Source organism: Pristis pectinata, chromosome 10, assembly GCF_009764475.1.
Source record: "Pristis pectinata isolate sPriPec2 chromosome 10, sPriPec2.1.pri, whole genome shotgun sequence".
In the NCBI taxonomy this organism is placed as follows: domain Eukaryota; kingdom Metazoa; phylum Chordata; class Chondrichthyes; order Rhinopristiformes; family Pristidae; genus Pristis; species Pristis pectinata.
In genome coordinates, this window is record NC_067414.1 from 24,667,962 (window position 1) to 24,682,379 (window position 14,418).

The window sequence follows — 14,418 nt, forward strand, 5'->3', positions numbered from 1 at the left end:
GAGAAATTTCAATGAAACATGCAGAATGCACAAAAGAGGCTCAGCAGGTTCAATAATGGACGTTTCCCCTGGCTGGGGTATGAAGAGCCTGGGGTCTCCAAATAGAGGGCAAGACATTTCGGAATGAGATGATAAATTTCTAAACAGAAAGGGTATCAATGGAGTATGGCGAGAGAAAAGGAATATAGTATTGATATAAAGGATCAACCACATTCAAGTTGAAAGGCAGATCAGCTCCAAAGACTGAATAGCCTATTCTTCTATGTTTTGCTCCCACATTGATCTACCTTTACCCTCCTACACTGCTGCAACAATGTCCACTGTAAGCTCAAGAAACAACACTGCACCACACATTGCAACACTCAGGACTTAATATTGATCTTAGCAATTTCAGATAACACTCTTCCTGTTTTCTCTCGCTCCATAGTTGTAGCTGTCCCTGTCTGTTTCAATTTGTTTCTTCTGTCTTCAATTGAGGGGTTCTAAAGCAATTGCTACCATAACGGCTTTGGTCTGCGCCCCATCACCGACATTCCCCAGGTCTTGAAAATCAAAATAAAACTGCAGATGCTGGAAACCTGAAATAAAAACGAAAACAAAATGCTGGAAACACTCAGCAGGTCGGGCAGCATCTGTGCAAAGGTCCAGGATGCTTCATTAGTGTTTCCAGCATGTTCTTGATTCCCCAATTCTCTCCACTTTCTCTCTGTCTCCAGCTTAAAACCCGTTTCTATCACTGTGCCCATTCTCACAGAGGGTCCTTGACCCGAACTCTCCACTCTGTTTCCCGCCCTGCTGATGCTGGTGATCCTCCCACCACTTTGTTCCTGATTCGGATTTTCAACATCTGCAGGATTTTGCTTCAGAGGCCGCTACGTCACTCCTCTCAGCATTAAAAAACCACAACTCCCATGATGCGCTTCTCCAACGCGCATGCTCATCGTCTCCCAGGGCCTAGCAGAGCTCGGAGCGCCGGCCCCCCGCGCTGGAGTGAGCCAGCCAGTCAGTTGGGGAGTGACCCAGGGGCTGTCTGGAGGTACTTCGCCTCCGTCTCTTTCACACAACCGAAGGCGCTGCCTAAGCAAGCCGGAAACGATGAACAGCTCGTCTCAGTTCCCTGCGCCCAGTTCTCAGCAGCGCATCTCGGCGGCGGCGTCGGGCAGGATGAAGGTGAGTTGGGCCCGGGAGCCGTCGCCACTTGTCAATCAAACGGTCACGTGACGCGCTGTTGATAGGTTCACGCTGTTAAAGGGGCTTTCAAAACCGGCTTCGCTGCTGCTGAATTACTGGGTGTTGACATCTCTCATTTGCGGAGTTTATCACATTCGTGGGCAGGGCCAATGTTGATAACAAACTCTGGTACTTGTTCTTTCATAAACGGGAAGAGCATTCTATCAAAGCATTACTCCCTCAGTAATGTAAACTGTATTCTACTGAACGGTGGATGAACTGTTGTATGTTTCATACCTAATAATGTAGGTAGTTTGAAACATTCATGCAATATCAACATATCTTAGACACTTTTATCCTATCCTTATAAAGCTGAAAATACTTCACCCATTCAGTGAGCAACCTGTAGAAATTGTTCCAGATATGATTGTGATAGAAAATTAGTGGGTTAGTAAATCTGCAGATGACACAACGATTGGTGGAATTGTGTAGTGTAGAGGGCTGTCAAAGGATACAGCAGAATATGGATAAGTTACAGATATGGGTGAAGAAATGGTAGATGGGGTTTAATCTGAGCAAGTATGAGGTGTCGCACTTTGGGAAGTCACATTTAAGGGGAAAGTATGCAGTTAATGGCATGATCCTTAAAACAGCTTTGAGGAATCTTGGAGTCCATGTCCATAGCTCACTGAAAGTTGCCAAGCAAGTAGATAGGGTGGTAAAAAGGCATATGGAATACTTGCCTTCAGTCAGGGTATTGAGTATAAGAGTAAGGAAGTCACATTGCAGCTATATAAAATTTTGGTTAAGCTGCTCTTGGAGTTTTGTGTGCAATCCTGTTTGTCCTATTATAGGAAAGATGTGGGGGCTTTGGAAAGGGTGAAGAAGAGGTTTACCAGGAATCTGCCTGGATTAGAGGGTATGAGTTGTCAGGAGAAGTTGGACAAACTTGGGTTGTTTTCTCTGGTGTGTCAGAGACTGAGGAGAAAACTGATAGAAGTTTATAAAATTATGGAGACATGAGATTGAATGCCAGAATCTGGAGCAGCAAACAATCTGCTGGAGGAACCCAGCAAGACGAGCAGCATCTGTGGGAGGAAAGGAATTGTTGACGTTTCAGGACGAAACCCTGCATCAGGAATCCTGGTGCAAATTATGATGAAAATTGTTTGTGAAATCCTAGTGAAAATTATGAGAGGCATAAATAGGGTAATGTTATTGCCGATCTGCACTGTCTGTGGTCTCCCTATAAGGAAATCGAGGATCCAGTTTCAGAGGAGGTACAGAGGCCCAGGTTTTGAAGTTTGGTTATTAGTACTGAGGGAATGATGGTGTTGAATGCCAAGCTGTAGTCGATAAACTGTAGCCTGATGTATGTCTTGTGGTTGTCTAGCTGCTCCAAACGTATACACTACCTCATTATTCCTTTTTTTTTGCACTGTTTATTTTAGTAATTTGTAGATTTTATGTCTTTGCACTGTACTGCTGCTGCAAAACAACAAATTTCACGTCATATGTCAGTGATAGTAAATCTGATTCTGATAGAGTAAACAGTCAGAATCTTTTTCCCAGGGTAGAAATGTCAAGTACAAAAGAACATGCATTCGAGGTGGGGGGGGGGGGGGGGTGGGGGGAGTTTAGAAGAGATGTGTGGGGCAAATTTTTTTACATAGAGAGTAAGTACCTGGAATGGCCTGCTAGGGATAGTATTGGAAGCAGACATGATAGTGGCATTTCAGAGGCTGTTAGACACGTAATATACAGGGAATGGAGTCAAAGGGCCTGTTCCTGTGCTGTACTATTTTATGTGGTATTTTGCAAGTCATTTGCGACGTGACATGGCATTGTTTTATGTAACGATGAAGGTTACGTTGCAGTTTCCTTTAATTTCAAAATTCATTTGAAGTGAATCATTACTTCCAAGTGCAGTAGTGTTCAGTTAAATATTCTTTACTAGCAGATCTTCAGAGAAACTGCCTTATATGACGGCTATTTATGAAGATGCAATCATGAGAGCAGAAAAAAATACCGAACTGAGAGATTGCTCTACTACCTTTCTCACTTCTTAGGCAGTTCCCTTGGTGACTGGAATAATATGCTTCCACTCCAATCTTGTGGATTGTGAGGTGGCTGATGAGGCCAATGTGGGAACTGCAGAATCTCCCACAGATGGATCAGGAGGTGCTGGGTGGGCAGGTGACTATATCTTGAGGTGGTGAGCTGTTTATGCATGGCTTCATAAACAGTTCACTACCTGTGCGCTTTGGATGCATGGATTCGAGGCCCTCCGTTATCATACTTAAAGCTCCTTCTCTACTTTGAGCGTCAACAGCCGGGGATTCGAGGAGTCAGTGGGATACTGCATGTTTTTTAAATGAGACCATGAGTTCATACTTGAATCTCTTCCTCTGCCCACCTGGTAATCTCATCCCATGGCAGAACTTGAAATAGTGTGCCTGTTTTGGGAATCTGGTGTCTGGAGTACGAATAACTTCACCTGCCTAAAGTAGACTACTGGGTGTGATTAGGGCCTTAATCCTGGCCTTTTTAAAGATGTTAAAACAGTGTTGCAGGTCACTTGTAGAAGACCTATTTTAAAAAAAATATTAAATTACAAGAATAAACTCAAACTGTTTGAGTATTGCAGCCTTAAAATTTAGATATATAGAATTTTATGTATACTCACCAAATGACTTGCAACTTGTTGCCAATTTTTCTGAGAGCCTGTGGTTTACTGCATGGAAATTATATCCCAATAAATTTTAGTGCACTTAAATCCTTGGGGTATGTGCTAACGTCCATTTATCAAATATATTAATAATCAAAATTTTCAAGTGAAATTATATGTAATTACTAAGATGCCTGTACTAAAGCATTACTTTCATCCCCTAAAGGTACAACTTAAGCCAGGTCGAAGTCTAATGGACTGGATCCGTCTGCTAAAGAGTGGGAAGGACATGACAGGGCTGAGGGGAAGGTTTATTGAGATTACACCAGAAGAGCTTGCAAAACATAATACGAAAACTGACTGCTGGATATGTATCAGAGGTAGGACAGAAGGCTTTGTATGCTTCGTTTCGCGAGGAATGGCAGCTTGAATACTGTTAAAATAGAGATGAGAACGGTGGAATGTGACTTATTAAACAAATGTTTTAACAGCTTTTCTCTTTGTTTTAATACTAAAAACCGTTTTGAAGGAAAATTATCAATTATAGTATAGGACTAGTTTCACTGAATGGTGAAACCAGAAGGTTATGGATAGCAAGATGTTGGTCTGAACGCTTAAACATAAAGTAGAGCAGTGTATCTACCTCCAACAGTTGTCTCCTATCTTCACACTCCCCTCCACCCCCCCCCCACGCTGCTCCATCTGTTCATTTTTCTGTTTTTCCTCCCTCTCTTTGTCTGCCTCCATCTATCATTTACCAGCCATTGTCTTTCAACTCCACCCCTGCACACCTCCCCTACCTGGCACCACCTGCCTGTCATCTTACACCCCTCCTCAGTCCACCAGTCGCCTTGGAACCCTTTCTCACCACACCCCTTCTCCTCTTTACACTGGCCATCTCGCCTCTTCACTCAGTCCTTTTGCAGGGTTTCAACCCAAAACATTGACAATTCCTTTCCTCCCAGAGATGCTGCTTGACCCACTGAGTTCCTCCAGCAGGTTGTTTGTTGTCTCCATGGATTTTTAGTAAGGTATTCGACAAGATCCTTCACGGTAGGCTCATCCAGAAGATTAAGATGAATGGGATTCATGGTGACTTGGCCATTTGGGTTCAGAATTGGCTTGCCCATTAGAAGATGTGACTTGGATAAAAATGTGGATGGGGGGGCAAGGGGAGCTAGTAAATCTGCAGATGACACAAGGATTGGTGGCATTGTGGATAGTGAAGATGGTAAAGATACAGCAGACTATAGATCAGCTGCAGACATGAGCAGAGAAATGGCAGATGGAGTTTAATCCGGGCAAGTGTGAGGTGCTGCACTTTGGGAGATCAAATGTAAAGGGAAAATACACAGTTAATGGCAGTACCCTCAACAGCATTGATGTAGAGGGGGATCTTGGGGTCCAAGTCCATAGTTCCCTGAAAGTGGCCTCATGTCAATAGGGTGATAAATATGGTGTATGGCATGCTTGCCTTTATTAGTCAAGGCATTGAGTTTAAGAGTCAGGAAGTTATGTTGCAGCTTTATAAAACTCTGGTTAGGCTGCATCTGGAGTACTGCATTCAATTCTGGTCATCCCATAAGAGGAAGGATGTGGAGGCTATGGAGATGGTGCAGAAAAGGTTAACCAGGATTGGAGAAGAGGTTGGACAAACTAGGGTTGTATTCTCTGGAGAAGCAGAGGCTGAGGGGAGACCTAGTAGAAGTTTATAAACTTCTGAGAGGCATAGATAGAGTAGACAGCTGGATACAAATGTCTAATACTGGAGTCAAGGTCGAGTTTATTGTCATATGCACAAGTACATGCATTTACGGTGCAATGAAAAACTTACTTGCTGCAGCATCACAGGCACATTGCATTATATAAGCAGCATGCACAAGAAAAAAACAAATTGTACACAATTTTTACAAGAAAGAACACAATTAGAACAAAGAAAACAAAGTCTATTTTAGTGCAAAGTAGTCATGGTGTTGCTGAACTGTAGTGATTAGGGGTTTGTCGGTTGGTTCAAGAACTGCATAGTTGACGTCAAGTAGCTGTTCTTGAACCTGGTGGTGTGGGACTTCAGGCTTCTGTACCTTCTGCCCAATGGAGCTGTGAAAAGATGGCATGGCCCAGATGGTGGTGATCTTTCTTTGATGGATGTTACCTTCTTGAGGCAGCACCTCCTATAGATACTACCGATGGTGGGGAGGGATGTGCCTGTGATGTATTGGGCAAAGTCCACTACTTTCTGCAGCTTCCTGTGTTCCTGCGTATTTGAATTGCTGTACCAGACCATGATGCAACCAGTCAGGATACTTTCAACAGTACATCTGTAGAAGTTTGTTGGTGTTCGGTGACAAGCCAAACCTTCTTAACCTTCTAAGAAAGTAAAGATGCTGGTGTGCTTTTTGTATGATTACATCTCTGTGATGGGTCATTCGATATGTTAATGTCCAGGAAATTTAAAGCCACTGACTCTGCACCACTGATTCTCTAAATGTAGACTGGTGCATGTTCGCCCTACTTCCCCTTCCTGAAGTCAATAATCAGCTCTTTAGTTTTGCTGATGTTGAGCAAGAGGTTATTGTTGCGGCACCACTCAACCTGGTGTCCTATCTCGCTTCAGTAAGCTGACTCATCGCCACCTGTGATTCGTCCAACAGCAGTAGTGTCATTGGCAAATTTGAAGATGACATTGGAGCTGCGCTTAGCCATGGAATCATGTGTATAGAGATCAGAGCAGGGCGCTAAGCACGCAGCCTTGATGTGCACCTATGTTGATGATCAGCAAGGAGGAGATGTTGTTACCAATCCTCACTGAGGTCTGCCGATAAGGAAGTCAATTATCCAGCTGCAGAGGGAGGTACAGAGGTCCAGGTCTTGAAGCTTGATGACGAATTTGGATGGAATGATTGTGTTGAACGCCAAGCTGTAGTCAATGAACGGCAGCCTGACTCATGAGTTCCTGTTGTCCAGGTGGTGAAGAGCCAGAGAAATTGCATCTGCTGTTGACCTGTTGTGGCGGTAGCCAAATTGGAGTGGATCCAGGTCACCTCTGAGGTGGGAGATGATTCACACCATAACCAACCTGTTGAAGCACTTCATTACAGTTGATGCAAATGCTACTGGATGGTAGTCATTGAGGCAGGTCACCACTGTCTTTTTGGGCACCAGTACAATAGATACCTTTTTGAGGGAGGTGGGAACCTCGGACCGCAGAATTGAGAGGTTGAATATGTCTGTAAATACTCCAGCCAGTTGGCCTGCACAGATCTTTAGTACTCAGCCAGGTACGCTGTTTAATGTGAGAGGGGAAAAGTTCAAAGGAGATGCGCAGGTCAGGTTTTTTAAACACAGTGTTGGGTGCCTGGAATTCAAAGCCGGGGTGGTGGTGGAGGTAAATACGATAGAGATGCTTAAGAGGCTCTTAGGCACATGATTATGCAGGGATTGGAGGAAGATGGTTGCAGGCAAAAGGGATTGAGTGTTGTTAACTTAATTAGTTTGGCACAATATTGTGGGCCAAAGGGCCTGTTCCTGTGCTGTACTGTTATATGTTCTAAACTATTTTTTTTAAATTGGTGCTTCTCACTTTTCATTCCTACCTCTTAACATATCTAAAACTTTCTTCACATTTTCTTTTACATTCTCAGGATGTAGAAATAACTGTCAAGCCAAGCATTTGTTCCTCACTCCCAGGTGACCTGAGAAGCTAGATGCAGGCCACCAGCTTGTAATCTCTGTGGTGATCTTTATGATGATTTGATACATTGGAAAGGTCTGCTGGACTAACAGTCAGCAAGGCCAGTGTAAGATTGGACTTGTACTGGAGTTGAATTGGGTAAGGGCAGTGTCTACTTCCCTAAAGAGCATTAGTGATGATCTGCCCTCAGCTCCCCTTCTCTCTCCACAAATGCTGTCTGACCTGCTGAGAATTTCTGGCTTTTTCTGCCTTTTTTTCAGATTTCCAACATCTGCTGTTTTGCTTATTTCAATTAGTGAATCACTTGGGTTTTTACGACAATCTAGCAGAATCATGGACAGCTTTACTGATAAAGCTCCCTCACTTAAGAGCTTGTTTACATCAGCCATAAACTATTAGTCATGATCAATCTGCTTTTTGTTGACAAAAGTTGTTTTATTTTAGGCACTCTGATTAATGCAAAGAGAAAACTCCATTTGCATTTCAAATAAATCGCTTTTTCAAAGAAAAACGTGTAATTATTTGCGAAATCTTAACTTCATTATAAAGAGTATAGTTTAATAAAATATTTTTTCCTGTTCAGATACTGGCAAACCTGCTGTCTCCTTTTAGCAGTTCTGTTTTTTTATTGTCGTTATTACATACTTCAATGTGAATTTTAACTTTCCAGCTCTATTTTTTTAAAAAAAAGGATCTTACATTCTCACACCATCCTGTTCTTGGTCCGTGGTTGCAGTGTACACCATCAACAAGACACTTCACAGTAGCTCTCCATGGCTTCCAGTACACACCTGTGATCTATACCACAAAGAAAGACAAGGGTGGCAGGTGTGTGGAAACTGCCACCATCAAGTTCCCTTCAAGTCACGTGGAAATGTGTAATTCTTTCATCTTCAATGGGCCGGATTCTAGAAAGTTCTGTCTAAGAGCAGACCAGGAAGACAGCTTCTTAAAGGAAATTAGTTATGGCCAATAACTGTAATGTCCTGTATATGAATAAGCAAAATTACATCTGGTGTGCAAATTGTATTTATGTCAACAGTTGCTACAATATCAATAGCACCTTTTTCTATTCAACTCTGTTCAAATTCCCATATGGTCAAGATGGAATTTAGTTTTGCTACTTCTCTATAAAATTCACATAACATAAAGCCTGCCCAAACTAATATCAGAGTAATATGCCAGTTCTCTGGATCCCACAAAGTCTTACTGCACCAGGTCAAACAAGGGACCCTGCTGGTTATAGCTGCTACTCTTCCCACCATCAGTACTCTACCATGTTGAATGTCATTTAGAAGAATTACTGAAAGTTGAACAGGTGCAGAATGTACTTGGAATATGGGCCTGTAATGTCCACTGTCATTCATCTTTGTAAGCAGTCCTTTGGGATCAAGGACGACTTGTTTCTGCTCCTGTTTTCTGAATTCTGGGGTGATGAATGAGGCCAAAGTGGGAACCACAAACCCTTAACACAAATAGGGCAGAAAGTGCATGAAGGAGCAGGCAGGTGGATAGTTTGTGAGGTGGTGTACTCCTGCTGTTTGTGTAGTATTTCAGTGAGCATTGGATGCATGCAGTTGATTCTTAATACCTTCCTGAATGCTGCTCCTCCATTTTGAGTGTTCATGGGGCAAGCATTCTCAAGAGTCATTGGAGATGTTGCTTTGTTTTTCTCCAAGGGAAGTTTTGAGCACCTCTTCCTCTGTCTGCTTGGTAATCCCTTCCCTTGACAGTGCTCAGAATAGAGTGCCTGTTTCAGCAGTGTAATGTTGGGCATGCATAGAATATACCTTCTCAATTGACCTACAACTGTGCTGGTGCAATGAAAGCAGTGGTGCATTTCATCATTGATGTCTGCCTCGGCTGAGAGGTGGCTCAGAGATACAAAAAATGATTCACTTTTTTTCAGGATCTTGCTGTGAACCTTTATTTTTGGAGGGTGGAGTTATATAATTGGGATATATTAGAACATGACCTCTGTCTTGCAGCTGTTTAATGTAAGATCTGACCCCTGCCCCCCCCCCCCCCCCCCAAATATCATTCAGTGAATGAAACTGCAGCTTGAGTACTGAGTTGGGGTGACCTTGATTTTGGAGTGCAGTCACCATAGGCTGAAGAGTTTCCCATTCATTCTGAAGATTTGCTCCACTCCAACAGAATATTTATTGAAGTAAGATGCAGCATTTGGTGTCTGCCTTCTCTAAAAGGTAACTCCCAAGATGTGAAGAGTGATTTATGTCTTTTAGGGTCTTATTATGAACCTTTATTATCAGAGGCCAGCATTGTACAGCAGGGGCAGGTTGGTAGAGCACCTTTGTCTTGCGGATGTTGAGTGCAAGACCTATCCTCTTGTTTCTTCAGCAAACAAGTCAACAATGAATTGGAGCTCTGCCTCCTGAGTGTGCAAAAATGCATGCAACATTTACATACTGCAGCTTGACTACTGTGGTTGGAGTCACCAAGGTTTTGGAGAGCAGTCACTATTTTTCAGCAGTTTCCCATTAGTTCTTAATATTAGCTCCACTCTCTTGGACGTCTATTGAATGTGTGGTGCAACAATGCATACTGAAAGGAGAAAAGTGTTGGAGTAATAATGCAATCTTGTTTGATGCTGCTTTTTGATGAGATTGGCTAATTCCAAGCAAACTCATCACCAAACTACAAGACCTGGGACTCAACACCTCTCTCTGTAACTGGATCCTTGACTTTCTGACCTACAGACCACAATCAGTAAGGATAGGCAGCAACACATCCAGCATGATTCTTCTCAACATTGGTGCCCCACAAGCCCTCTACTCTATTTCCTATATACTCATGACTGCGTGGCCAGATTCTGCTCTAACTTCATCTACAAGCTTGCAGATGGTACCACCGCAGTAGGCTGTATCTCAAATAATGATGAGTCAGAGTACAGGAAGGAGTTAGAGAGCTTAGTGACATGGTGTCATGACAATAACATTTCCCTCAATGTCAGCAAAACAAAGAGCTGATCATTGACATCAGGAAGTGGGGCAGTGTACATGCACCTGTTTACATCAATGGTGTTGAGGCCAAGAGCTTCAAGTTCCTAGGAGTGAACATCACCAATAGCCTGTCCTGGTCCAACCACGTAGACACCACGGCCAAGAAATCTCACCAGTGCCTCAACTTCCTCAGGAGGCTAAAGAAATTTGGCAAGGTCCCTTTGACCATCATCAATTTTTATTGATGCACCATAGAAAGCATCCTATCTGGATGCATCATGGTTTGGTATGGCAACTGCTCTGCCCAGGACCATGAGAAACTGCAGAGGACACAGCCCAGCACATCACGGAAACCAGCCTCCTCACAGAAACCAGGACTCTGTCTGTACCCCACACTGCATTTATGACGCAGCCAGCATAATCAAAGACCCCACCCACCTGCATCATTCTCTCTTCTCTCCTCTCCCATCAGGCAGAAAATACAGGAGCCTGAAGGCACCTAGCACCAGGCTCAAGGACAGCTTCTATCCCACTGTGATAAGACTATTGAACGGTTCCCTTATATGATGAGATGGATTCTTGACCTCACAATCTACCTTATGACGTTGCACCTTGTTGTCTACCTGCAATACATTTCCCTGTAGCTGTGACACTTTACTCTGTATTCTGTTATTGGTTTTACCCTGTACTACCTCAATGCACTGTGTAATGAATTGATCTGTACGAACGGTATGCAAGACAAGTTTTTCACTGTACCTCAGTACAAATGACAATAATAAACCAATACCAATAGTGTCATGGCTGATATACCATCACATGTAAAATGGTGATAAATTTCTGTGGGGAAATATATTTGAGGAGGATGTTCCATAGTTCCTTCCAATTGAGGGAATTGGGCTCTAGTGGGGTTGAGGTAGAGTGGCTGATGCAGCTCTCTGCATTGTCCTTGGCTTTGTTGCACATTGAGGATCATGTCCCTTGCAACGACTTTCCCTGTGGCAGACGTCACTGAGAATCCCTCTGTAATTACCGCTATTGGACTTATCTTCTTGAATGTGATCACAATTGTGACATCTGAGGTCATTTCCCCTGACGTGGACAGTGAGATTTGTGACTGAAACTTTTCACTGCCAAGTTTTATAACTTCAGTCGGGATATTGTCTGCTTCTGAAGGCTTGTTATATTTGGTTGGGATATTGCCTTTTAAACTTCTTGCTGGTCAGGAGTGGCAGCAAGGCCACCAGACCAACACAATACAAGATCTTAAACACAATATCTTAAATAGCAGAAGCAGAAAATTGAGTCATAGAGCAATACAGCACAGATGCAGGCCCTTCGGCCCAATGAGTCCATGTGCCCACCCATCTAGTTCCAATTTCCTGCATTTGGCCCATATGCTTCTAAGCCCCACCCCTGCAAGTAGCTATCCAAGTGCTTCTTAAATGATACTGTTGTACCTGCCTCAACTACTTCCTCTGGCAGCTCGTACCATATACTCACCACCCTCTGCGTGGAAAAAGTTGCCCCTCAAGTCCTTTTAAATCTTTCCCCTCTCACCCTAAACCCATGCCCTCTAGTTTTGGACTCCCCGACCCTGGGACAAAGACTGCTACCATCCACCTTATCTATGCCCCTCATGATTTTATAAACCTCTATAAGATCACCCCTCATTCTCCTACGGTCCAAGGAATAAAGACCTAGCCTGGCCAACTTCTCCCTATAACTCAGGCCCTCTAGTCCTGTCAACATACTCATAAATCTTTTCTGCACTCTTTCCAGTTTAACCACATCTTTCCTATAACAGGGTGACCAAAACTGTACACAGTACTCCAAGTGCAGCCTCACCAATGACTTGTACAACTCCAACATAGTGTCCCAGCTCCTATACTCAATGCCCTGACTGATGAAGGCCAGCATGCTAAAAGCCTTTTTCACCACCCTGTCTACCTGTGATGCTGCTTTCAACAAACTCTGCTCTTGTACTCCGAGGTCCCTCTGTTCCATTACATTCCGCAGTCCTCTATTATTCATAGTACAAGTCCTATGCTGGTTTGACTTTCCAAAATGCATCACCTCACACTTATTTGTATTGCAATTCATTTGCCACTCCTCGGGCCACTTCCCCTCATTTACAAAATGATGCACTAAATAGTCCCACACCAACTGTTTAAATCAGAACTCTGCGGTCTTGCCACATCATTGGTGGCAAAGACTGTAAATAAACAGATGGGAGTTGAAAGCCCCACATATATCTTAATCCTCAACAATAGAGTAATCCAGCATATATGTGCAAAGGACAAGGTTGAAACTTTTGCAATTGTGACTGTAAACTGAGTCATTGGAGATGCTGAAGCTGGGAGAAAAAAGGGTTTTTGTTCATCATGACAAGCAGGCATTCTTTTGGAGACCCTTTCAGTAGAATCTCTCTGAACTCAAAGTACATTGAGGTTTTTATACGTTTAAGAACAAATATAACAGCAGGTGATTCAATAAAATTTCAGTAGCTACAATGACATTGTTTACTTCAAGATTTTGTGTCTGACAAATTGTTCCATTGAATCACATATTTACAAAGAGAGCACACTGTAACTGACAAGACACTTCTGAATGATCAAACACTTTTGCTAGGACAAAGTAATTCACACAGATGGCTTAAAAACTTCATAGGACAGAGAACCCAGGCATCCATGATTAGTGTTCTGAGGGCTGACTCAGCAAGCTTTTAAATATAATTTCTGTTATTTGAATCCCTGCTCTCAGCTTTGTACCTGGGTACAGTAAAAAAAAATTTCTCCTTATCCTTCTCAGCATTTCTTCGTGCTTTGACATGCTTTACCATACCAATCTCTTCCAGCTCCTTTTTGTTTAGCTGGCTACATTTTTATTGGTCCTGTAGTAGCCATAAGAATTGCCTCAAAAGACTTGCCTTTTTTTTGCCATTACCACTGTAACAGATTTATCCTTGGCCCTTGCTAGTTTTCATTCACATGTAGCCCATCAGAGCTATTATCTGATACCATATATTCAAGTTCTGTCTGTTTTCTGAGCTATGCAGCTATATCTCGCCACCATCACCATGCTCCACCCTGCTGCCCCCTAGCCTATCTCACAACTTGCTTGTCATCAATTCATGGATGAGCAGTTTTTTTTTCATTTAAATCTCAGGAAGACTAACTACTACCTTTAGTTCATTACACAAATGCCTTAGCAGCCTGAAGATTTTGAGAGGCTGAACCAGAATGTTCATTTTTAATTCTAAGAAGAAATTGCAACTACATACCACCCCCAGAAGTACTGTTTGATTGCACCTCTGCCTCAGTGCATCTGTTGGTTAAGCCTTGGCTCATTGATGTCTCTAGATAACAATGCTGTCCTGGCTGGCCTCCCATCCTCTGTATACTCAAGTTCTTTGACTCTGCTTACCACATCCTACCTTACAGCAAGTCCCCTACAGCTACTGCCTCTGTATACACTGACCTTTTATGTGGCTTCTTGCCTGGCAACACCGCAATTTTAAAATTCTCTTTGTTCTTTAAAAAATCACTTCAAGATCTTGCTTCTTCCTTTCTCCATAATGTCCTTACGTTTTCCAGTTATGGCATCATGCTCTGGATGACTGTTCCAACATTGATGCCCAAACTTTTAGATGTCCAAGCTCCAGACCCTAAAATTGCTGCCCTAAATCTCTGTTGCACCACCTTTCTCTTCCTTTAAGATACTATGTAAAAACTATCTCTATTTCCCACTGTTTCGATTTTGGTTTCCACCTTGTTATCTCTTTTGAGAAGTGCATTGTAATGATTTCTTTCGTTAAAGACAATTATACAAAGCCAACACTGTTATTCAACAATAAATCATTAAATTTTATATGTGAAGTACAGGGAAGTTAATTTATTATTATTTAATTTTGTTGAATTTGTTGGAAA

General features: G+C 42.7%; 1 protein-coding gene across 2 annotated transcripts in view; it reads left to right on the forward strand.

Moving 5' to 3' along the window:
• Positions 1 to 969: 969 nt before the first annotated feature.
• LOC127574924 (cytochrome b5 reductase 4) overlaps positions 970 to 14,418 on the forward strand; it is a 99,386-nt gene continuing 85,937 nt past the window's right edge. For both annotated transcript variants that reach the window (XM_052024440.1, XM_052024441.1), the window contains exons 1-2: positions 970 to 1,170; positions 4,065 to 4,218. In XM_052024440.1, coding sequence (XP_051880400.1) covers positions 1,096 to 1,170; positions 4,065 to 4,218 — 229 coding nt within the window. In that variant the 5' untranslated portion in view covers positions 970 to 1,095. The remainder of the gene's footprint in view (positions 1,171 to 4,064; positions 4,219 to 14,418) is intronic.